We start from the raw sequence: 26,426 nt of genomic DNA, 5'->3' as shown, positions 1-26,426 counted from the left end.
CTCCCAAGGTGCTGGGATTATAGGCATGAGCCACTGCGCATGGCTGTCAGTTGCATTTTTAATTACACAAAGTTTATACATATTATATTGAAAGTAATAAAAATACTAACAAGAAAAAAGTGCTGTCATTACTATTTTGGTGTATGCCTTTCATATTTTTAAGTGTACCTATTTACATATATATACATGCATATTAGTAATTTATCATATGTATATTAAAAATAGTATGTTTTACAGTATTGTACCCCTCTTTATTTTGTTATTGTCTTCAATTTTTAATTATTAAATTATTTTTCTGTAATGTCCTTATATTTACATACTCACCTAAGTCTCAAATGACTTGCTGTGATTTTAATATTTAATTAAACTTCATGTCTTTCCCCAATGATCCAATATTAAATGAGCCTAGACACTGATTTTCTAAAGTATCTCCTGATGACTTCATAGTTATATAAATATTAAATTGCCAAATGTAGAAAAATGGGTTAAGGTACCCTCTTCCTATGTTGCAGTGACAAATAACTCTAAACAATGACCTTACAACCACAAGTGATTTCTCACACATTATGCATATTCATCATGAGTCAGCTGTGTGCTTCTGCTTCATATGTCCATACCCTATGATTGAGGCTGATAGAGCGTTCTTTATCTGGAACGCTGTTGGTCTTGTTTTATTTTGTTTATTTATTTTTATTTTTTGAGAGGGAGTCTCACTCTGTCGCCCAGGCTGGAGTGCAGTGGCGTGATCTCGGCTCACTGCAAGCTCCGCCTCCCGGGTTCACGCCATTCCCCTGCCTCAGCCTCCCGAGTAGCTGGGACACCACGTCCGGCTAATTTTTTTTATTTTTAGTAGAGACGAGGTTTTACCGTGTTAGCCAGGATGGTCTCGATCTCCTGACCTCGTGATCCGCCCAGCTCGGCCTCCCAAAGTGCTGGGATTACAGGCGTGAGCCACCGCGCCCGGCCGGTCTTGTTTTAAAGGTGTCTACATGGGATATTGCTGTCCTTTTCTCCGATAGGAATTGACATTTTACTTCTAGTCACATTTCATTGGCCGAAGCAAGTAACTTGACCATTCCTGATTTTGACAGGACAGGGAATATATAATCCTCTTTCCAAAAAGGACACCACCGATTTACATCGTCAAATTTGGTATCAGTGGAACAGGAGAATATGCTTTCCCCTCTGGGAGAAGGAACAAATAGTTTGACCAATAATAAAATCTACTGCGGTAACTTATCTTTTTCATTATATAATGTATAGAAATAATTAATCTGCTTTCCAGTTAGCCACATTGGCCAAATTTGGTGTAACTACATTTTAGCATCTGCAACCCTCTTCCCTAGTTTGGTCAGTAGAGTTGAAAATAGTTATCTCCGGGAGTCATATGTGTGGTTGATGCTTTTCTCTCTTGTTCTAGAGGTTTTTTAAGTATAAAAGAAAAAGGTTATTCCGTGTATTATGCTGTTTGTTGTTTAAGAAAATTTGAATGTTCTAGAATATGTACTCAGTGTCCACCACATTCCACAGAACATTTTCTAGGTTCCAGAAGCCATATTCCAGACATTTTAAAGCATCACCACTAGATGGCGATCTCGCTCATTTAGAAGGTTAGAACAACTACGTTTTTCTTCAGGTGAATGGGTTGGTTACAGAGGGATCAGAAGTGTAAATTACACTAATTTTATAGCAAGTTCTTTGTAACCAAAATGGTACTATTTACTGAGTATGTATATATTCATGTACATATATATGCATACACCCTTATACAGGAAAATTCCATTGGAAGCAAACCTATAAAATGCTATGTTTTGCTATGTTACTTCCCCAGAATATGTATTTTTCAACTATTACTGCCTGAACAAATGACCTTACAACCGAGATCAGGGGTTTTCATAAGCACAATTCCTCAAGAAATTCCCCAGAGGCTTGAGTCCATCCTTCTGCCTTGTGCCAACAGTACTTTGAATATGCTTCCAACTGTTGCTGAAACTGGTTGTTTTAGTTGTGAGCCTTCATCTTTGTTTTAACAACTCTGTATTACTCAGCTTCACTCTCTTTTCCTTTAATTAGTACAAGTGAAGAGTGGTTAAAAAGTATATATTTCACTCAGATATGTTAAAAATAACTTTCATGGTTTTATTGCACGATGGGAAAGCCGGTACCAACCCTTTTAGAAACCCTTTTAGAAATCTCACTCAGTGGTTATTGCCAGTGGTAACTTTGTTCTACCCTCTTTTACTTCAAAACAACACAACATAATAACCGAAAACATTTTAAAACCGTAGCCGAAATAGTGTAGTTCTCCTTAGAAAACAATTACTGAATTCAGTTGTTAATCCAATTTTTAGTGTCCCTAAAATAATATTCTTTCCATCATGTATTTCTGCTATGACGTAGGGTTTATGGCTGTCTATCATGTAATTCAAATACCTTGTAGGATTTCATAGTTAATGGAAATAGAAAATATATGGCTAGAATGTGCGTTTATAGAAAGTAAATAATATATACTCTGAGGAATGTAAAAGTAAATTTTGATATAATACTCTAGCATATTAAGGAAAACTATTATAAGCCAGTTCTTTTAAAATCATTTTTAACATAGTATATCATTGTATCTTTTACTCACAGGTGAAATCATATTAAACCTTGGTTAGAATTCCACTGAAGATTTAAATGAGCTATGATGATATATCCAGAATGACCTCTTGTATTTCTTTAATTAGACAGTTATAGTTTATATATATGATTCCCAAACAGATCAAAGAGGGATGCTTCACAGCCTAGAATCCTTCAGAAGCTTCCCATGGCCTTCTCTTACAATAGTTGGCAAATATATTTAGCCAAAGAACCCTTTCTTTAAACGAAATCTTACACAAAGTTCATAGAAAACGTTAAAGCAAATTCCAATTTAAAGAAGGATGGGAGTTGGGAGTCCACTGATTCAAGCATCCTATTCAAATTTTGCCCAGGCTGGTCTTGAACTCCTGGCCTCAAGCAATCTGCCCACCTCAGCCTCCCAAAGTGCTGAGATTATAGGCATTCACCACCACACCTGGCTGGATACCAGTTTTTTAAAGATGACATTTTTGATTTAAATTAGGCACGTAAGTGTTTTCTTACATAGCAGCTAAGATCTCCCTAACTAGGAAGAGGTAGCTACAGATGCTGTATTATTGAGCTTGGTATCTTGATATACTGTTGTGATAGGGTGGGTTGCTGTTACAAATTTTTTTTTTTTTTGAGACGGAGTCTCGCTCTGTCACCCAGGCTGGAGTGCAGTGGCGCAATCTCGGCTCACTGCAAGCTCCGCCTCCCGGGTTCACGCCATTCTCCCGCCTCAGCCTCTCCGAGTAGCTGGGACTACAGGCGCCCGCCACCACGCCCGGCTAATTTTTTTTTGTATTTTTAGTAGAGACGGGGTTTCACTGTGGTCTTGATCACCTGACCTCATGATCCGCCCGCCTCGGCCTCCCAAAGTGCTGGGATTACAAGCGTGAGCCACCGCGGCCGGCCTGTTACAAATATTAAAAAGGTGATATTATGCTAGGCAGTCAAATTTTAAAATCTACAGGGAAAGTTAAGTGCTGTTGTTGGTAAATTATAAAGGAAAGGTAAGTAAGTCCATTGCTTTTTGAAAGGTTAAAAAAAGCAACAGCCCAATGTGTCTTGAATTATATAAAATTCTATACTACAATGGAGTGCTATACAATTCATCATTTCTTTACAAATATTTATTTTTTATTAGTACATTTAATGAGTGATGACAGTGATCCCACTTTCACACAAGGGATCTTGAGTTGTGCATTCTTCAATGTTTGATGTTGAAAGTGTATCCTTAAATAATACTGAAGCTCTTATTGGACTTTAATATAAGTAGAAAGTAACCATTTAAATATATTAAAGTACCTTACTGACTTTATGGAGTTTGATAAATAAGAGAAATATTGGTTTTACATTTCCATGGTGATTTCCCAGTTAGTAGATTTCATGGAAAATCTGAAGACATTGTTATTAACACTACTGTAGTACAGAGTTTAGAAGAAGGTTTTAGATTCAGAAGAAGGGCTCACATTTTGACATACACCTATTTACTAGTTCCATGACTTTGGGGAAATAACTTCTCTGATTCTTAGTTTTCTCGTGTAAAACAGGAATGGTAATAATATATATCTCACTGGATTATAAAGAATCAACTGAGCTAATGTAATTATAACATGCTTGAGTTGTAATGACAATAATGATACTTAGTTGTTACTCAAGTAATTTTCCCCCTAGTGATTATAGGGGAAATAACAACAGCAGTTATAATGGCCAGCATTTATTGAATACTTACAATATGAGAGGCACTGTTCTGTGTGTGCAAGAAAATATGTGGAACACTCCCCATAGTGAAAGTTAGCAAACATTTGCTGTCTACAATTTTTTCTCCTGTGGACATACTTCTAAAATTAAGATAGAAATCAGTAGTAAAATAATGCACGAAAAATCATCCAATGAATAAACTTTTAAGAAAAAACTCAAAACTTTGTTTTATTTACATTTAAGTCTAAAATAACCTAAATTTGTCTTCCAAATTTTAAATTTGACCTTCAAATTCTCTTAAATAATTGAATTTTATTGAGTTGGTATTTGATTTACTTTTATTAAAAGTAGTTAATATATAACATATTCACGTTAAATAATGGCCATTTAAATTCTGTAGTACAGTGAAAATATTAAGAGTATTTTAATTATTAATAGGCTTATTTACCCTATTATTCACTTCTATCACCAAAACAGTTCTCGAAGTTGAAAGATTTTTTCAACAAAGTTTTTTATTTAAATATTAGAAACCCAACTATATGAAGCCCTTTATAGATTATTCAAATTTTTTCAAATTCTTCTCAGACATTTGTTTTAGGTAATTCTCAAATGATTTTAAAACAGCATTTAAATTCTAAATGATAGTTTTTTACAACTTAATTCATAGCTCGACTCGTTTAAAATATTGCCAGGGAATTCAGCAATTTTTTGGACCTCCACATAGCTGGGGTTGTCAGCTCTGCGAAGTTTTTGAGTATGCTATGGCTGATAAGGTCCAACAGAAGAGCCTATGTGTATTCTGTCCCCTCATATTTCTTAGGTATTTGCCAAGAGAACGTAGATGTCATATAAGAGCTGATTTTGTTATAGCAGCATCATGATGGTTGTCATCTGCAGGTAGTTTCTGTCTCATGAGGTCTGCAGTGCAGCCAAACTCAGTTTGCTTTATACTCAGAAAACATTACTGCCACATTACTGCTTACATGCCGTGTGTCACAATAAATCTAGCTACCACTTTTCTATTTTGTACTTTTCTGAGTATATTTTCCAGTTGAGAGGGTTTTTGTGGTTCTCTTTACTATCCTCCTTTTTTTTTGTCATTTAAAATGTGTTTTAACTATTTCTTTTCCACTTTACTTCACTGTTATCTAATACGTTTAGTCTATCACAAAGTTTTGTGCTTTATATGCGAGGCTTAGAACAAATAGCATTCAATATATTTTGAATACTCTTATGAAGTTCCTTTTTATTCCATTATATTTTATTATTGATCACTTTCAGTTAGTTTACTGGGAAGAATTAGCTTTTTTATTTTATATTGACACCATTTAGGAAGACATTTTCAAAGGCATATGTGAGAATATGGTACAGATAATCATGAGGCATTATGTAACAAAATCTTATAGCATGCTTGGAAATTTTTAAGGTGAACTTTCATTGCTCATTTGCCCTATTTGTTGTTAATCATCTGTCACATGGCCTATTTATAAAAGTAACATATTTTACACTCTTTGTTAATTTCCTTTTGTCTTTTTCAAGTGTGATAAAATAATTTTAAAAATTATACGTATTTGTATGTATATATAAGTAAATAAATGAGGCAGAAATAATATAGGCACTCACAAGTTGTCATATATAGGTGGAGATTTAAAGAACAGTCCGTAATGACATTACATGTAGAAGTGTAATCATTAATCATGCCTTTTACATTTATGTAGTCTTTTACAGTTTATAGAATACCTTAACATCTGTTGTCTTACTAGACATGTGAGTTCTAACTAAGACTGCCATTTATTTAACCCTGAAAGTGGGTAAGTTATTTGAGCTTCAGCTTCAGTTTATAAATATGTCACCTACCTTCTGTGTAGGTATTACTAGAAAACAATAAAAGATAGTATCCCTAAGGAAGATTAATTTAAATTACATAGCTTTGTATTTAAATTCCTCATATAAAATATAAGATACCAAGATCGAAATTTATTCAGATATAAACTGTACTATATACCAACATCTTTTATTGTTGTATTTTTATTGTAAATTATCTAATTGTTTATCTTACAGATTTTCTGGCTTTATTATAAAATATATTATTCTTTAGTTTCATTCCTAACTTGCTTACCCAGCCCTATTGTAAATTTGGTTGTTGTATCATTTTATGTTTATAGTTTCTGTGACAACCTGTACAGTTTGATCCACCTAGCAAGTATTTAATTAATTCTTGATTAATATAATTTTTTAGTTGTTACATAACAGTAGGGCTGAAGACAGCCTTATTTCCTTTTCAAACATTAATTTTACTAAGCTTTTTAACCAAATTCATTGCAATCTAGAGATGTTTAAAGGAACAGTCAGACAGCAATAAATTTATTTTTCTTTAAATGTTATATTTTTTCCCCTTGCAAGGAAATGTAGCCTAGTTCTTATAACACTTGTGTTGTTGTCTTGCCTTTCATTTTGTATGACTAACTTTTTCTACCAAATTGAATAAGCCATTAGCTTTTAGTGTGTAGGAATGTAGATCCATAGATATTTCCCATTAGACAAAAGCAAATCTATAAAAGCAATATCCCCTGGGGCTTGGTCTTCCTAGCGGCCTAATGGTCTAAAGCACTGCTGTACTGTACCCTTATGAGAAAGAACTGTGTTGGGTGATTCGCTTGGCATCCCGAAATATTAGTTGAAGAGATATGCATATCCTTTAAGATAACTTTAACGTTTGTACTATACCGCATTTATTAAATATTCCAATTCAGGGAATTCATTTCATAAATTTTTTATTTCAAAAATCATTTCTAAACAGAATGATACACTTTGTATATCTTATGCAGTTTTCAACCAGAGTTTGCTGAAACTGAGAGATACTATATTTAGATAGCCACATTGTTTTGATAAGGTTTTTTTTCTAAAGAATTTTACTTCAAAAAAGACCTCCATTGGTGATAGTTGTACAACTCTGTGAATACGTACTGAACTGCACACCTTAAAAGATTGAATTGTTTAGTATGTGGATTACATCTCAATAAAGCTGTTATTTAAAAAAATTTTCATTGCACAAAATGTTTTTATAGGTGTGAGGTAATAGAATTTCAATTTATTTTATAATTAATTAAAAATTATTAGCCTTAATAAACATTTCAAGCTTTAGAAATATAATATTATGTATGACTTAAAATAATTTTTGCTGTTATTCACTAGTACTACATGCTTATTATAGAAATTTCAGGAACTATGGATAAGAAAAAATACATGTGTGGGTCATTTAATATTCGCATCTACCATGTATTCTATTCCTGAGCTTTTCCTATACTTCACTACTTCCTTTGTGTCCATACTGTTCCTGCCAGCTTTCATTAATAGTAAATAGCTTTTCATGATCATTTCTGGAAACAATCAAATGTAAGTATTTTCTTATAGGAGTAGTTAAGTGAAAGCATTGGTTTTTTCTTCCTTAACAGAGAAAATGAAGGTAAGCAACGACATAATTATCTAAAAAGAAATGCAATAAACATATTATACAATAGCTTTTGAAATACAGACATTTTGGGATAGCATTGTAAAAATTTGCTTAAAAACATTTTGGATTTAAAATGAAAACTGGAAATCTTTGATAAATAATATTGTGACATTGGTTCTTGTGTAGGTAGAATATTTTTTTCTGCTCTTTAAAAGACTCTTGTTATCATATCTAGCCTTAACTTTCTAACAGCTAAAATTGTTCACAACCCTGTTTAAAGATAAATTCAGTATCAGGCTTTGAATTTTTTTTCTTGGTAAATATTAAGACCTGAGTACAAAATGAGGGCTGTATTGTGGATTAAGTGAAATATCTCAAGGCTGTGCTGTTCTGATAACTGAACCTGAAGTGACCTTTCTCAGACACAATTACAGAGCTGTATGTTTTTCCTTTAATTTCATCAGGGGTTTAATTAGTATACAAATAAAACTTCCCTTATCTTCCTTTCTACCTAATTGGCTTGTCTTCACTTATATATGAAGTATGTGAAAGTGGGCTGTAATTAGGGTGACCGTGTTAACCTTTTTTCCTCAAATGTACTGTTGCTTAAAGGCCTCAAGGCCTAAAAACAGTTCTTTGGATTATTGCTTTGCAATCACTATGGCTGTCCCATAGGTTTTCTCATGAGCAGAAGGGCTTTGGGTGCTGCAGGTTCCCACTGCTTAACAGGATCTTCATTCTTCTCCCCACTAAATGTTTATTGATTATCTCGCTGTTCCAGGCTCAGCCTCCAACAACTTAATATCAGGTGACAGTCAGGAGAGTTCTCCAAGTAATTAGAGTTGAGCATTGGGGGAACAATTAGGAGCAGAGTTATTAAACTTGATTTATCCTATTCTCTCCTGAACAGTTTCTTGGATATCAGAACATCACACTTTCACAGTCTACCCTGGTTGAGAAATTAGTGGCTAACCTGCTGCTTATCATTGTTGCCTTGCTGCCTAGAGGCGCACCCTCTTGGTTTCAGTCATTCAGTTGGAAATATTAGAGTCCATAAAGTTTATCATGGGTTTTAATTAGATCAATCTGAACAGGAGAAAAGAAAAGCTGAATTTAAAATTATATGTGATATATGGATATATATTTATAAATATATATGTGATGTGTATATATATATGTAAATATATATACACAAATATATTTTTCTTTAAAGCTCAGTGTTAGGATTTTTAAATATTCTGTTTTTGTTATTTAAAAAAGGTTAAGTATTAGGGAAAAGACGTATTCTTGAATCACAGTTTATGTCTTGGTGTTTTACACCCATCCCCATCAATCTTAGGACCCACTGATGTATTTCATGATGTCATTCTCCTCTTTTCAAATGAGAATTCTATGTCTGTAAGTTATAAAACTATGATCTTTTTTCCAAAAAAACTATATTTTTATTTTCATACTCAAGGAAGTGTGAATTATATCACTTTGTTTATACCACCTTTTGTTTCTTTTCTATACCCCTGAAATTGTATAAGCTTTAGAAGAGTTTGATGACTCCTGTCGTTGCCCCGAGACATGAGAATGAAAGAATGGAAACGAGAAGATTTAGCTATGTAGTAGAAATTCTAATGTTATGAGTTATATCTTCTTTGAAAGTATATGATAGGATTATTGAAATGTCAAGTGTGGGTTTATGATAATTTCAAAGTCATAGATTCCCTGAGATTGGATCAGCAAGCTTCAATCTGGGTAAGGTTAGAAATAATATACTGAATGCTGGATAGTCCCCTCACAAATACGCACCTCTAGTCATAAGAGTTATTGAGCAGAAGAATTTGAATGGACTGGCACAAATGTATTGTTTTTGTTGGAAGAATTCAAGCTTTATCCATAACTGGTGGTGGACCATTAGTTTGATCTTCATATTTGAAAAATTGATTTTTTTTGTTGCTTGAAAGATGTCAGGAATGCTGACTTTGAAACGAACTGAAAAGGATTTTACTCTTTTAAATAAAGAAATCTCATGATGCTTTAGTGTCTTTATCTTAGCATTGGCACAAAATTAGTAGGTTTAGCATGGTTTTAAAAATTTATTCTTTGCCATCTTTTTAAAGTTGGTTTGAATCAGTGACTATTTCTGTGGTGGAATGTTTGTGAAGATCGGTTAATGGTGAAGATTTAAAACAAAATACAATGTCTCATAAGTAGTCATAGTTTGTTTAATTTTCTGATTTATATTTGACAGGAATTCGACTATTTGAAAAGTGAATTACTGAATTTTAAAACTTTTAACATTTAAAAATACCTGATTTGACTGATGATGGCTTTCAATTCACCAGCATTTAGAGGGAATTAATTGGTTTAACATGTATGCAGCTTAAGTTTTTTATACTATTCTTTTTTTTATACTACCCATTGTGAATTCACTAAAAGAATACTGTTAGAAGAGTTTTACACATGAAATTATAACATTTTTGTTTATTCTTTACTAGATTTTTGAAGCACAGTGTGGATGTTAATGTGTGGCTAAACTGAGCAAGAAGAAAAAATTACGTGTATGCACTCAATTATTTAGCTCACCATCCAATAAATTTAATAAAAAACTGTTTGATAAGCTTATTCTAGAATAAGCTAGAAATTTTTTAGGCAAAGGAGTAAGAAGATTCTTAGTGCTAAGCAATCCTGTGATCCCTGTACTATTTTGCATCCTAGAATTTTAAGTGAGGTCTAGAAAATACTTCTCTCAGTTGTGAGCTTCTGATTCTAAGCCTTCAATATGAAGTTGCACAATGGCATCTTGAAATTTTTGCGCTAATATTTCAGATTAAAGCAGATGGCAAATATAAATCAACAGATCTTGTACTTCTGTGAATAAGAAAACATTTATAGAACACAAATAATTCTGAATGCAAGTATTATTTATAACTTTGTTAGTTAAAACATGTCGGTCCTATTTGTGTTGCTATCCTTGACATGAGAGTTATTTACTGGGAAGCAAGTGAATTTTATTTTGGAGTCCAATTTGTTTGTTTGCTGAAATGTCTATAGCCACCTAACTATATATTTATAAAGACAGTAGTGGTACTCATTCATCTTGGGTTTACCATTTTCTCATACATATCCTGGTCTATCATTTTCTCAATCACATGCATAGTTTGGGCATATGATAGTTCTTAACTCTAGTTCTATTTAGAATAAAATTGACTCTAAATTTCATGTGCTTTCTACCCTGAAATCTTTATTTTTTCATCATTAAAAGAAAGTACAACTTGAGATTTTTATAATCAGGTTATTTTTAGTAAGAATACAATTTATTTGCCTTGCAGTATTTAAAAAAATAAAATGGAACTGTATTTTGTAATGAAACATTTTCCAAAACCTTATCAGTTCTATCATTTCTAAATAGTAAGTATATAAAATTTTTGCAGAAAATTTGTTCAACTTTGATGTGCAATGACCCAAGTCTACTTCTCAGTCAGTCTGTATTCTTCTTTGTTTAATAGCCTATGGCATAAATTGAAGTTAATTATCAGGGCTGACAAGTAACTCTGTTTTCTGTCTGCTTGCAGAGTCTCTCCGAGGCAAAGATGGAGCTGAGAAGAAAAGATCAATCTCTGCGTCAGCTCAATAGACATCTTACCCAGCTGGAGCAGGACAAGCGTCGACTGGAGGAGAACATCCATGATGCAGAGAGTGCCCTCCGCATGGCAGCCAAGTGAGCATTTGGACCTTGGGGAGATCACTTAAAACAGACAAAAGATCAATTCTTACTTTCATGCTCCGGGTTTTAGCCCTGGATAATACAGTGTTAGAAAACAAAAGTAACAGCTGTCTTTCTTTGAAATTCTCTGATATATCCTCAAAAAAGAAAAACTCTTAACATACTAAATGTATATTTTATTGAGAAACCTCAGAAAAGTATAAGCTTCTATATAACCTCTAATTATGCTTATTTTGGGCTCTATTGTAGTGTTACATGTTAGAAACTATGTTTTATTAATGTGAAATGTAAGACTCTATTTAGAAGTTTTTCATAGTATCTTCTGTTATACATTCCTATTCTCTTCTGCCCCACTGTCTCCAAAATTTTGCTCTGCATATATTATTATATACTAATATTGTGAGTAATATTTCCATAAAGAAATGTTAGCATACAATCAGCATGTATATCATAGCATTTAAAAAATACAATAAAACGTATTGACCGTGGAAAACTCATTTAATTTTTATAGCTGTATATTCTAATATTTTAAGGAGAAAAATATACAGTTTTCAGAGTAGACCACTATGTAAATGTGATGAAAGTGTTTTTGCTTTTTTTTTTTTTTAAACCAGGTAATCAAGTTGACATACATTATGAAGTTCACTTTGAACAGTTCTCTTGGGCATTTTTATTTGTTCCTCATATCAAATTTCGTGGAATACTTTAGGACAGTTCTTTGTACAACAGCATGGCTTAAAGAATATCTATTTTCAAGGAATAAAGAAACATCTAATTTTGATAAACTCAGTGTTTTCTAAATTTAGAATTCTGAATTTCTTTACTTGCAAAAATATACATTAATTAAATATTTTTTGAGACAAACAAGCATAAAATATCATCAAATATGAATATAGTCTGTAAACTGCAGAATGTATATAAATCACTGAACAAGGAATCCACAATCTTAAGCTATTCATAAGCTTTGCTACAGGGTTTGTGACGTTACTCAAACATAATGAAAACATGAATTGACACACGGCCAAAATATTGGCATGTTTGAATAACCACTGATAGTTTTTTGGAAAACTGTAAAGCTATGTAACATTGCACCACCATATAAGGTGTATGTTTTTGTCATTTTTTAAAATATAAGTTTGACTAAATCAGTTTTTGTTGTTATTGTTCACTCCCAGTTTCATCATGTCAAATGAGAGGCTTAGCCCAGGTAATTTCCAGTGAGTCTTATAGCACTGAGAAAATTCTGAGATAAATGAAAATAGGCTTATAAAACCTCCAGATTCAAACTGTATTTTCAAAACATTGCTGTTAATTCAGTATTTTGACATGTCTATGATCTGTGACCACGGGCACATGTTTTTATAAAACTAAAGAAAGCTGATTTGAAATCTGGAGACTAATACATTATTTACAGTTTTCAATTTCAATTTACAATTAGATTTTTATCTTCAGTATTTTCATTCAAACTTTTTATTTCATTATGAAGGCTAAAATCAATATAGTAGGCTGATAGGAGAAACTAGTAACTTTGCATATTCCTAGACAAGTCACGGAGGAGTTTTCTGTGTAATTATTATAGCATAAAAAGACTGTGTGGAAAGGAAAATACTATTTTGCATAGTATGGTCATTTCTTATATATCCCCATCACTAAGATTTTCAAAGTCTTTTTCATTAGAAATAAAAGAATAAAGTTTTACCATTTAAAGCACATTTTAAATGATCAATAATGTAATTGTGATTTTTTTCTTTGTTTTTCACTTTTTTACGTTTTTATTCTTCCCTACCCCAATTTAGGACAGGCAACAAAATTTAAGATATGAGTTAAATGTGTAAATATATCAGTGAATATGGTTAGTTTTTATACTTTTAAAAGGAGAACAATGAATTAAAAAAATCAAAATTTACAAAGTTAAATTAAAAAATAAAAGGAGAACAGTGATATCAGACCCTTATTTTTTAATACCAGTGACTTATACTAAAATGTGTAACAGTTGTAGTAAGTTTTGAGTTTTACTAACACTTAATCTTTTATTTTTTCTAGAGACAAAGAATGTGTTGCTAATCACATGAGAGCAGTAGAAAATATGCTTCACAAGGTACTGTAATTTTTCTTTAATATTGTTCAATTTGTATCGTGACACCTAGTCATTATTTTTATTAGCCATAAAGTACTTTAATTCATTTTGAAACTTAAAAAACTAAATTAACCAAAAGATGCTTTGCAGATGACTGGAAATTTCCATTACATAGTGCTATATTGCATGCTTTTTTTCAGAATTCACTTTATATATCTATAAAACTAAGAAAATAGTGGTTTCCCCAAACTGGTGTAACTGCACTTGGAATTATTTGCGGTCTTTGCTGAACAAAGCAGAGGTCATTAAGATTCTTATATATTTCATAATGATAAAATGTTTGACCACACTGTCTAACCTCTTACCACTCTTAAACAAACGGTCCTATATCTATATGTATAGAGAGAAACATGTATTTTATTTAGTAATACTCATATATATAAACTAGGTAGTGATGTTATTCAAATTGAAATTTTCTTTCTTACTTGTGAGAATATACTCTTAAAGTAGAAATTTAATTATTTAATATATTCTATTGTTTTCAAATTTGATTACTCCTGTATGATAAACTCTGAGTGTTAATTTGTAGTGATGAACAGCATAATAAAAGTATTATGATATTAGTAAAAACATAATATATTTACTGACCATGTATTTTGTTAGCACTCCACTCCTCACTGAAAGATGTGTTCATTATTTCATCATTCAAAAGTAGAGAAACATTATTTATGTGTTTCTGCTACTGTCTGATAGGCAAATTATTAGAAATGCAAACATTAAGTACTTTAAAGATACATGGAATTTATGAATGAATCACATTTAGAATAACCTTGTGAATCAATTTTTTATATAATATCATTTTATAAGTCACTTAAAATACCCTAAAACTAACCTTTTGAAGGGCATATTAAATCAAAATTAGCAAACTAATAGTTAATGCATTGTAACATTTTAAAAACAATGGGCCCCTGTATTCTTTTATATTTTGAAGGTGACCAGCATTATTTCATGTCAACAAAAGTATTTTGAAAAAAAAATAATCTGAGTGCTATTTCCTAAGCTTCTTTGAAACTATGATTTCTCCCCCTTCCCATTTAAAAAAGTTTAGCTAGTCAGTATAGTTTAAATATAGTCACATTAAATTCATATGTGCCACAAATCTGAAATTTAGATTTGCAGTGAAAGAGACATCTTTGGTATGTTTTTTTGAATTTGGTGGATAGAAAAGTCAATTACATCATATACATGGCACACCCTTTTATATAGTTAATGTTGAATTTGAAATCCAGTTGGTTTTTCATCATCCCAGTTGGAGAAAAAAAAAGTTAGATAGCAGCTAACTTGGGGAATGAACTTTGACATCAGGGAAAAACCATCACCAATATGAAATGTAAATGTTGTACCACCTTCTTTTCTTATGAAAATGGCAAAATATATCATTTAAATGTAGTAAAGACTGATTGCAACAGGATGATTATAATCATACAGTTCTTCAGTTGTAGTTCATCTTTTGATTTTTGTGTCATATGGAAAGAAAGCTGTCTGTAAATCTGGTCTATAGCCACTGTAGATTTACTTTTGCTTTATGGCTTTTTCTCTCTTCAGATTTAGTAGTTAATTATTTTGATTTATGTCTGTAGAAAATTCTATTAATATAGTGGTTTTAAAGTTATCAATTACTTTTCAAGCTTGAAGTGAAAACTTAGGAAAGATAATTGGGGATAATTCTGTTTTCTGTGAGGTATGAGTGAGAATGAATGAGTGTTAAGGAGGTGGCCCAGAGAGTCCTCTGAAGGTCTCGGGAAGATGCAGGCCCACCTGTCTTCGTGCCAGAGTTCAACAGGTTTATTGTTCTGGCCACCTTGGACTTTCCATTGGCATTTTGCTGTCTTTGATGAAACAAAGACTAGTATGGAAGGTGGGTCCAGGCTCCTTCATGGGATGGTAAAAATGGATATGGATACATCCAAACTCTTTAGCAAAGTTTACTGTGCACAGTAAAATAGTATGACTATTTATATTTCTTACTGTTTTAAACACATGTGTTTTCAAGGTTTGTACCATTCATTCTAGAATAAAACTAAGTCTTACCTGCTGAGTTGAATTTTAATACTAACTTCTGACACAATAATCAAATATAAGAAAGAACTGGTTTTCCTGCAGACGTTATTTCTTTTCTTGGATGTTAAGGAACTTAACCTGAACATATTTGTTTTTAGGAAAAGCAATTTTATTTATACTTGGTAGTTTTTAAGCAACACATTTCATTCAACTTTTCAAATACTACAAATATATTACACAGAACAGTTGATTAGATATTATTTTCAAAATTCCATTTGGGACTGATAACTACTATTTAATAAGGAAGGTCAGTCATTTCAGTTAAAAACATATAGTTTTTTTTTCAAAGAAATGTAAATTTTATATTAATTTAATTTAGATATATATTTTTATTTTTGCCACTTTTTAACGTAGGTCAGAAGTTAATTTTAAAAGACACTCTTTTGGGGGGGCAATTTCAAGTTATTGGAGATAAGAAAAATAAGAACAAAAAGAAACAAAATTGTCATAACTTATCATGAGGTGCATTTTTTAAAACACACCCTTCTCTCTTGAGTTGAAATTTTGGCTGCTTTTTATTTTTTTTGAAAATCCAAAACTGTTGAACTTGTTTTGAAAAAAACTCACCAGTTTAACCATTTTAAAGTACACAATTCAGTGGTTTTTAGTATCTGCACCCATCACAACTAATTCCAGAACATTTACATCACTGCAAAAGAAACCCAGTACCCAAGAAGCAATTATTTCTTATATCCCTTTCCCCTACATCCTGGCAAACACTGACCTGCCTTCTGTCTCTATGGATTTTCCTGTTCTGGACATTTAATGTAAATGGAATAATACAATATGTGGTTTTAGATGTCTGGCTTCTTTCATTTAGCATAATTTATTCAAGGGTCATTCATCCTGTGGCATATATTGATATGTCGTACCCTTTTATGGCTGAATAATATGCCATTGTATAGTTATACCACATTTTGTTTATGCATTCATCAGCTGATAGACACTGGGTTGTTTCTGCTTCTTGGTTATTATGAATAGTGAATGCTGCTGTGAAATTTTGTGTAAAAATTTTTGTTTGAAGGTCTGTTTTCACTTCTCTTGGGTATGTAGCTAGGAGTGGAACTGCTGGATCATATAATAATACCATGATAACTTTTTGAGGAACCACAACTGTTTTCCACAGTTGCTGCACCATTTTAAATCTCCACCATTATGGATAAGCATTCTAATTTTTCCACATCCTTGCTCACACTTGTTAGTTTCAATTTTTGTTAATGGCCATCCTAGTGACTACTGTGTAGTATCTCACTATTGTTTTGATTTGTATTTTCCTAATGACTAACAATGTTGAACATGTTTTCATATGATTATTGGTTATTTGTTTGTCTTCTTTGGAGAAATGTCTCTTCACATCCTTTGCCCATTTTTAAATTGGGTTGATTGTCTTTTCGTTGTTGAGTTTTAAGGGTTCTTTGCATATTCTGGATACTAGAATCTTATTATATATATGATTTGAAAACATTTTCTCCCATCCCGTAGGTTGTGTTTTTACCTTCTATTTAAATAGTGTCCTTTGATGAACAGAAGTTTTACAATTTGATGAAATCTAATTTTTTTCTTGCTGCTGCTTGTGTGTTTGGCCTCATATCTAAGAATCCATGTCCAAATGCAAAGTCATGAAGCTTTCCCCTGTGTTTTCTTCTAAGAATTGTATAGTTTTTGTTCTTATATTTAGGTCTTTAGTCCATATAGAATTGATTTTATATATTCTATCATGCAAAGGCCCAACTTCATTCTTTTATATGGCAATCCAATTATTCCAGCACCATTTGTTGAAAACGATGTTCTTTTCCCATTGAATGATCATGTTGAATCATTCATACTCCTGTTGAAAATCAGTTAACTATAGATATATAGATTTATTTCTGGACTCTCAATTCTGTTCCGTTGAATTGTATGTCTCTCTTCATATCAGTACCACAAGGTTTGATGACAATGTTTTCTATTAAGTTTTGAAATTGAGAAATGTGAGATTTCTAGATCTCAAGATTGTTTTGACTATTCAAGTTCTCTCATAAAATTCCATGTGAATTTTGGGATCAGCTTGTCCATTTCTGCAAAAGAAGGCAATGGAATTTTGAAAGCTGCTATGTTGAATTTATAGATCAATTTGGGGAGTATTGTCATCTTAACAATATTAAGTCTTGCAATTCATGAACATAGAATGCCTTTCTACTTATTTAGATCTTCTTTAATTTCTCTCAAAAAATGTTTTGTGGTTTTCAGTGTATAAGTTAGGCATCTTCTTGGTTAAGTTTATTGTTAAGTATTTTATAATTTGCAGTGCTATTTTAGATGGAACTGTTTTCTTAAGTCTAATTTTTTATTCTTAATTGCTGGTGTGCAGAAAAGTACAACTGATTTTTGTATGTTTATCTTTTTGTATGTTCATCTTTTCTCCTGTAACTGCTGAATTTACTAGCTCTAGTAGTTTTTGTGTGCATGTATAGCTTCTTTAGGATTTTCTACATGTAAGATTGTGTTATCTATGAATATAGTTTTACTTAGTTCTTCCTAGTTTGGATGCCTTTGGTTTCTTTTTCTTATCTAATTATCTGGCTAGAACATCCAGTGTGGTGTTGAATAGACATGTTGAGAGCAGACATCTTTGTTTTCTTCTTAATCTTAAGGGGAAAGTTTTTGGTCTTACACCATTAAGCATGATATTAGCTGTGGGTTTTTTCATAGGTCCTCTTTATCAGTTTGAGAAAGTGCTCTTCCTTTCCTAGTTTTTTGAGTGCTTTTATCATGAAAAGGCATTCAGTTTTGTCAAATGCTTTTCTTTTTCTGCATCAGTTGAGATGATCATGTTGTGCCTCCTTGCCTTCATCCTACTGATGTTTTGTACTTCCTAACATGATGTATGTATGTTGAACACCATCGTGTTCCTGGGATAAATCTCACTTGTTTATGGTGTATGATCTTTTGAATATGCTGCTACGTTTGGTTTGCTAGGTTTTTTTTTTTGAGGGTTATTGCATCTAAATTCATAGGACATATTGGTCTGTAGTTTTCTTGTGATATCTTTGTCAGGCTTTAGGATCACAGTAATACTGACCTCATAGAATAGGTTAGGAAATGCTCCCTTCTCTTCATTTTTTTTCAAGAATGTGAGAGAGATTGGTGTTAATTCTTTAAACGTTTGGCAGAATTCATCAGTGAAACTTTCTGGGCCTGGACTTTTCTTATCTGGAAGTTTTTTGATACTGATTCATTCTTTTCTTGTTATAGATCTCAGATTTTCTATTTCTTTTTCAATCAGTTTGGGTATGTGTGTTTCTAGGAATTTGTCTGTTTTATCTAAGTTATGTGACTTGTTGATATCCCATTGCTCATTATCTTATAATTGTTTTTATTTCTGTAAGGTTAGTAGTAATGTCCCCATTTTTGTTTCCGATTTTAGTAATTTAGTAACTTTTCTCTTGGTCATTCTAGGTAAGGCTTGTCAATATTATTTGTCTTTTTAAGGGTCCAACTTTTGTTTTCCTTGATTTGCTCCATTTTTTTTCTGTTCTCTATTTTGTATTACCTCTGCTCTAAAACATTATTATTTCTCCCTTCTGTTTGCTTTGGGTTTAGTTTGCGCTCTCTGTCTCCCTCTTAACTGCTCCAAGCTGGAAGGTTAGGTTATTGATTTGAGATCTTTCTTCTTTTTTAATGTAGACATTTACAGCTATAGATTTCTGTCTGATGCAGCTTACACTGCATCCCAGAAGTTTTGGTTTATTATTTTTTTATATTCATCTATTTCAAAGTATTTTCTAATTTCTATGATTTCTTCATTGACTTATTATTTAAAAGTGAACTGATAATTTCTGAATATTTGGAAATTTTCCACACTGTATTTTTGCTGTTGAGTTATACTTTAATTTTATATGGATCAAATACTTCATTTGATTTCTGTTCTTTTTAAGTTTGTTAAAGTTTGTTGTATGGTCCAGAATATGGTCTGTCTTGCTAAATGTTAAATGTGCATTTTTTTTTTTTTTTTTTTGAGATGGAGTCTTGCTCTGTCCCCCACGCTGGAGTGCACTGGCGCGATCTCGGCTCACTGTAAGCTCCGCCTCCCGGGTTCACGCCATTCTCCTGCCTCAGCCTCTCCGAGTAGCTGGGACTACAGGCGCCCGCCAACACGCCCGGCTAATTTTTTTTTTTTTTTTGTATTTTTAGTAGAGACGGGGTTTCACCGTGTTAGCCAGGATGGTCTCGATCTCCTGACCTCGTGATCCGCCCACCTCGGCCTCCCAAAGTGTTGGGATTACAGGCTTGAGCCACCGCGCCCGGCCGAAATGTGCATTTTAAGAGAATATGTATTCTTTTGTTAGGTAGAGTGTTCTATATATGTCTGTTATGTCTAGTGGGTTTATGGTGTTCAAGTCTTCTAAATCCTTGATTGTCTTTTGTCTGGGTGTCTTATTCATTAGTGAAAGTATGATGTCAAAGTCTCTAAATGTTATTGTTGAACTCTTTTTCCTCTTCAATTTGGTCAGTTTTGCTTCATATATTTTGAGATTATGTGGAAATTGTTATATCTTCTTGGTGGATTGACTCTTTTATCATTGTATGGTGTCTTTGTTTCTTGCAATAATTTTGATCTTAAAGTCTTTCGTCTGATGTTAGTGTAGGCGCTCCAGCTCTCTTGGTTACTGTTTGCGTGGGCTTTTTCTGTCTTTTTACTTTTAACCTATTTGTGTCTTTGTATCTAAGATGAATCTATTATAGATAGTGTAAAATGAATCACGTTTTGAAAAACATTCATTTTGCTAACTTCTGACTTTCAATTGGATATTTAAATCAATTTACATTTAACGTAATTGTGATAAGGAAGGACTTCTGCCATTTTTTTCTACATGCGTTGTATCTGTTTTGTTCCTCAGTTCCTCTACTAGTCCTTCTTGTCTGCATTAGATCTTTGGTAGTACACCATTTTTTTATTCCCTCCTCTTTTATTTTACTATACATTTTTAGTTGTTTTCTTAGTGTTACCCTTGTTACCCTTGGTGATTATAATTAACATCTTAGTTCAAAACAATCTTGTTTGAATTAATGCCAACGTAGTGCCAATTATGTTTAAAAAATTTTGCTCTTATATAGCTTCATCCTTTCTCTTCATGTTGTTGCAAATTACATTCTTATATATTGTGTGCCCATCAACATAGTTTATAATGATTGTTTTATATAGTTGTCTTTTAAATCTATAGAAGAAAAAGAGGAGTTACAAACCAAACATGCATTAATACTGACTTTTATATTTCCCTACATAGTTACCTTTGCTGACGTTCCTTATTTTTTCATGTGAATTTGAGTTACTGTCTAGTATCCTTTCATTTCAAGACTCCCTTTAGCATTTCTTATTGGGCAGATCTAGTGGTGAACTCCCTTAGCTTCTGTTTATCTTGGAATGTCTTAATTTCTGCTTCATTAGAAAAAATTTTAATTTTATTGTGGTAAGAATACTTAATCTAAGACCTAGCCTCTTAATGGATTTTTCATACGCAATACAATATTGTTAACCACAGGTACAATGTTATAAAGCAGACTTTCAGAACTTATCCATCTTGCATAACTGAAGCTTTATACCTATTTATTAACAGCTCCCCACTTCTCCCTCCCCCATCGCAGCCCCTGGTAACCACCATTCTACTCTCTGTTTCCATGAGTTTGACTATTGTAGATACGTCATGTAAGTGGAGTTATGTAGTATTTGTTCTGTGAATGGTTTATTTTACTTCGTATAATGTCCTCAAGGTTCATCCATTTTGTTGTATATCATAGGATTTCCTTCTTTTAAAAGGCTGATTATTTCCTTCCTTTTAAAAGCTGAGTAATATTTTATTGTATGTATATACCATATTTTATGTATCCATTTATCTCGCAATAGACATTTAGGCTGTTTCTAGATCTTGGCTATTATAAATAGTACTGAAGTGAACTTGGGAGTGTATATATTTCTTGGAGATTCTTACTGCAATTCTTTTAGATATATACCCAGAAGTGGCTGCTGAATCATATGTGGTAGTTCTAATTTTAACTTTTTGTGGAATCTCCATACTTTTTTTTCCAGAGCATCTGCACCACTTTACGTTCCTTTGCTGTTGTGTACGTGGGTTCCAGTTTCTCCACATCTTTGCCAACACTTGTCTTTTTAAAAATCTTTTTATAATAGTCATCCTAATAGGTATGAGGTGATACCTCATTGTGGTTTTGATTTTTATTTCCTTGATGATAGTGACATTGAGGATGTTTTCATATACCTGTTTGACCATTTGTATGTCTTCTTTGGATAAATGTCTATTCAAATTCTTAGCCCATTTTAAAATCAGGTTATTAGCTTCTTTTTGCTATTAAGTTGTATAGAGTTTAGAAATTAACCTCTTATATTTTAGAAATTAAAACCCTTATATGGTTTGCAAGCGTTTTCTCTTACCCCATAGGTTGCCTTTTCATTATGTTGATTATTATTATTATTACTTTTTGCTATGCAGAAGCTTTTTCATTTGATGTAGTTTCACTTGTCTGTTTTCATTTTTGTTTCTTGTGCTTTTAATGTCATATCCGTGAAATCATTGCAAAGACTAATGTCATGAAGTTTCTCCTCTGTCTTGTTCTAGGAAATTTATAGTTGTAAGTCTTATGTTTAAGTCTTTAATCCATTTTAAATAGATTTTTTTAAAAAAGGTGTAAGGTAGGCTCCATTTTTTTTTTTCTTTAGACAAAGTTTTGCTCTGTCACTAAGGCTGGAGTGCAGTGGCATGATCTCAGCTCACTGCAACCTCTGCCTCCTGGGTTCAAGTGATTCTCGTTCCTCAGCCTCCTAAGTAGCTGGAACTACAGTAATACACCACCATGACTGGCTAATTTTTATATTTTTAATAGAAGTGGGGTTTCGCCATGTTGGCCAGGCTGGTCTTGAACTCCTGGCCTCAAGTTATCCACCCACCTCAGCCTCACAAAGTGCTGGGATTGCAGGCGTGCCTGGCCCAGTTTCATTCTTTAGCAAGTGATATCCAGTTTTCCCAACACTCTTTGTTAAAGGAAACTATCCTTTCCCCATTGTGTCTTCTTTGCACTCTTGTCAAGGATCAATTGACCATGTATGTGTGGATTTATTTCTGGGCTTTCTGTTTTGTTCCATAGAACTCTATGTCTGTTTCTCTGCCAATACTGTACTGTTTTAATTACTATAGTTTAGATATATATATGTATATATGTATATATATATGCAGATGTGTATATATATGTGTATGTATATATATGTATATATATGTATATATATGTATATATATGTGTGTGTATATATGTATATATATGCATATGTGTATATATGTATATATGTGTATATATATATATGCATATGTATTTTTTTTTATTTTTATTTTTGAGAGGGAGTCTCAGTCTTTTGCCCAGGCTGGAGTGCAGTGGCATGATCTTGGCTCACTGTAGCCTTCGCCTCCTGGGTTCAATCAATTCTCCTGCCTCAGCCTCCTGAGTAGCTGGGACTATAGGCGCACACCACCATGCCTGGCTAATTTTTTTGTATTTTTAGTAGAGATGGGGTTTCACCAAGTTGGCCAGGCTGGTCTCAAACTCCTGACCACAGGTGATCTACCCACCTTGGCCTCCCAAAGTGCTGGGATTACAGGTGTGAGCCACTGCATCCAGCCATCTTTGTAATATATTTTGAAATCAGAAAGTGTGAGGCCTCCAGCTTGGCCCTTATTTTTCAAGCTCTTTTTGGCTATTTGAGGCAGTTTCTGGTTGCATATGAAGTTTAAAATTGGTTTTTCTATTTCTGCAAAAATACCACTGGGATTCTGATAGGGATTACATTGAATCTGTAAATCACTTTGGGTAGTATGAACATTTTAACGATAATAAGTCTTCCAATTCATGAACACAGTGTTTTTTCATTTGTTATATTTTTAATTTCTTTTGCCAATGTTTTGTACTTTTTAGTGTACAAGTCTTTCACCTCTGTAGTTAAATTAATTTGTAAGTATTTGATTCTTTTTGATGTGGTTATAAGTGTGATTTTTTTTCAGTGTTTACCTTGGTGTTTACAATTAACATCTTAATTCATAACAATCTAGTTGAATTAATACTGAACTAGGATATTCCATACGTAAGGAATACTCATATATTCTAAAGGGGTTTCTGTGTAGAAAATCATGTCATCTGTAATCAGGGACAGTTTTACTTCTTCCTTTTCTATTTGGATGCCTATTACTTATTTTTCTTGCCAAATCACGCTTGCTAGGATATTCAATGATATGTTGAATACAAGTGGTAAAAGCAGACACCCTTACCTTGTTCGTGATTTTAGAGGAAAAGCTTTAAGTTTTTAATCACTGAGTGTGATATTAGCTGTAAACTCTACATATATGGCCTTTGGTGTGTTCAGGTACTTTTCTTCTATTCCTAGTTTGTTGAGAATTTTTGTCATGAAAGGCTATTGAATTTTTATCAATTTTATCAAATGCTTTTTATATATCTATTGAGATGATTGTGTGAATTTTGTCCTTCATTCTGTTAATGTTGTGTATCATAATTGATTTTTGTATGTTGAACCATTCTTACATCCCAGGGATAAGTCCTACTTTGTAGTGGCACCTAATCTTTTATTTGTGCTTTTGAATTCAGTTGCTAATATTTTGTTGAGGATTTTTAGATCTATATTCATCAGGGATATTGGCCTGTAGCTTTTTTTTTCTTGTGATGTCTTTGTCTGGCTTTGGTATCAGGAAAATGCTGGTCTCATAAAATATATTTCGAAGTTTTCCCTCCTTTTCAAATTTTTTGGAGGAGTTTGAAAATCATTAACATTAATTATTTAATTGTTTTATAGAATTCATCAGTAAAGCCACCGGGTCCTGGGCTTTTCTTTGTCAGAAGATTTTTGATTACTGAGTCAATCTCCTTACTATTGTCAAAGATCTTCCCTCCCTCCCTTCCTCTCTTTCTTCCTTTCCCCCTCTGACCCCACCCCACCCCCATCTTTCTTTCTTTTTTCTCTTTCTTTTTTGAGACAGTGTCTTGCTCTGTTGTCTAGGCTAGAGTGGTGCAGTGGCATACTCAAAGCTCACTGCAGCCTCAAACCCCTGGGCTCAAGAGATCCTCCTACCTTAGTCTCGTAAGTAGCTGTGACTACAGGCATATGCCACCAAATCCTGCTAATTTTTAAATTATTATTATTTTTTGAAGAGATAGCATCTCACTATGTTGCCCAGGCTGTCTTGAACTCCTAGCCTCAAGCACTCCTCCCACCTTGGCCACCGAAGTGCTGGGATTATAGGTATAAGCCACCACACCCAGCCTCTGTTCAGGACTTTCTATTTTTTTTTTAATCATTTAGTCTTGTTAGGTTGCATGTTTCTTAGAATTTATCCATTTCTTCTAGATTATCTACTATATTGCATATAATTGTTCATAGTAGTCTCTCATGATTCTTTTTATTTCTGTTGTATTAGTTATAATTTCTCCTTTTTGTGATTTTTTTTAAGTTTTATCTTTTTTGCTTAGTCTTACTAAAGGTTTGTAAATTTCATCTTTTCAAAATATAAACTCTTAGTTTTACTGATTTTCTCTATTGTGTTTTTCTATTCTTTATTCTTTTCCTGTTCTAATCTTTGTTATTTCCTTCCTTCTGCTAACTTTGGGTTTAGTTTGTTCTTCTCGTTCCTTGAGGTGCCAAATTAAATCATTTATTTGACATCTTTCTTTTTTTTAATGTAGGTGTTTACTGCTGTACGTTTCCCCTTACTACTGCTTTCACTGAGTCTGTTAAGTTTTGATATGGTGTATTTAATTTTCATTTTAATTTGTCTCAAGATATTTTCTAACTTTCCTAATGATTTCTTTCTTATGCCGTTGGTTGTTCAAAAATTTATTTCTATATATTGTGAATTTTCCAGTTTTTCTTCTATGCTTTGTTTCTGGTTTCATTTCGTTACAGTCAGAAAAGAAACTTGGTATGATTTTAATATTCTTAAATCTATTAAGACTTGTTTTGATACCTAACATATGATATATCCTGGAAAATGATGTGTGTACACTTGAGAAGAATGCGTGTTCTGCTGCTGTATACTGGAACGGTCTACGTATGTTCATTAGGTTCATTTGGTCTATAGTGTTGTTTGTGTTTGCCATTTCTTTTTCTGACTGGTTGTTCTCTCCGTTATTGGAAGTGGGGTAATGAAGTCTCCTACTATTATTGTGTTGCTGTCTATATTCCCTTCAGTTCTGCCAATGTTTGTTTTATATGTTTAGGTGCTCTGTTGTTAGGTATGTGTGTGTGTGTGTGTGTGTGTGTGTATATATATATATGTGATAATTGTTAAAATTGTTATATGTCCCTGGAGACTGCACTCTTACATCGTTGTATAATGTTATTCTTTCTCCCTCCTGACAGTTTTTGGCTTCTGATCTATTTCGTATGATGTAAATATATTCACTCCTATTCTTTTTTGGTTACCAAATGGTAACTAATGGAATATCTATTTCCAACACTTTACTTTCAGTCTATGCACATCCTTAAATCTAAAGTGAGTTTCTCATAGGTAATATACAGTTGGATCTTGTTTTTTTTTTTTTTAAAATCCATTCAGCCACTCTGTGTCTCTTTATTGGAAGTTAAATCTATTTATTTATCAGAAGTTAAATCTATTTATATTTGAAGTAATTACTGATAGGAAATTATTTATTATTGCCATTTTATTCATCATTTTCTGTTTGTCTTATAGTTCATTTGTTTT

General features: G+C 32.6%; 1 protein-coding gene across 8 annotated transcripts in view; it reads left to right on the top strand.

The window, feature by feature from the left end:
• The window catches only part of CCDC171 (coiled-coil domain containing 171), a 443,161-nt gene that overhangs the window by 302,727 nt on the left and 114,008 nt on the right, over positions 1-26,426 (top strand). For all 8 annotated transcript variants that reach the window (XR_009210997.1, XR_009210996.1, XM_058431106.1 and 5 more), the window contains 2 exons: positions 11,323-11,468; positions 13,518-13,572. Coding sequence is in view for 6 of the 8 variants with exons in the window: in XM_058431106.1 (XP_058287089.1) it covers positions 11,323-11,468; positions 13,518-13,572 (201 nt within the window). In the remaining 2 variants the exon portion in view is untranslated. The remainder of the gene's footprint in view (positions 1-11,322; positions 11,469-13,517; positions 13,573-26,426) is intronic.

This window comes from Hylobates moloch, unplaced genomic scaffold, assembly GCF_009828535.3.
Source record: "Hylobates moloch isolate HMO894 unplaced genomic scaffold, HMol_V3 SCAFFOLD_19, whole genome shotgun sequence".
In the NCBI taxonomy this organism is placed as follows: Eukaryota; Metazoa; Chordata; class Mammalia; order Primates; family Hylobatidae; genus Hylobates; species Hylobates moloch.
The sequence above is the reverse complement of the archived record's forward strand: the minus strand, read 5'-3'. Positions and strand labels throughout refer to the sequence as shown.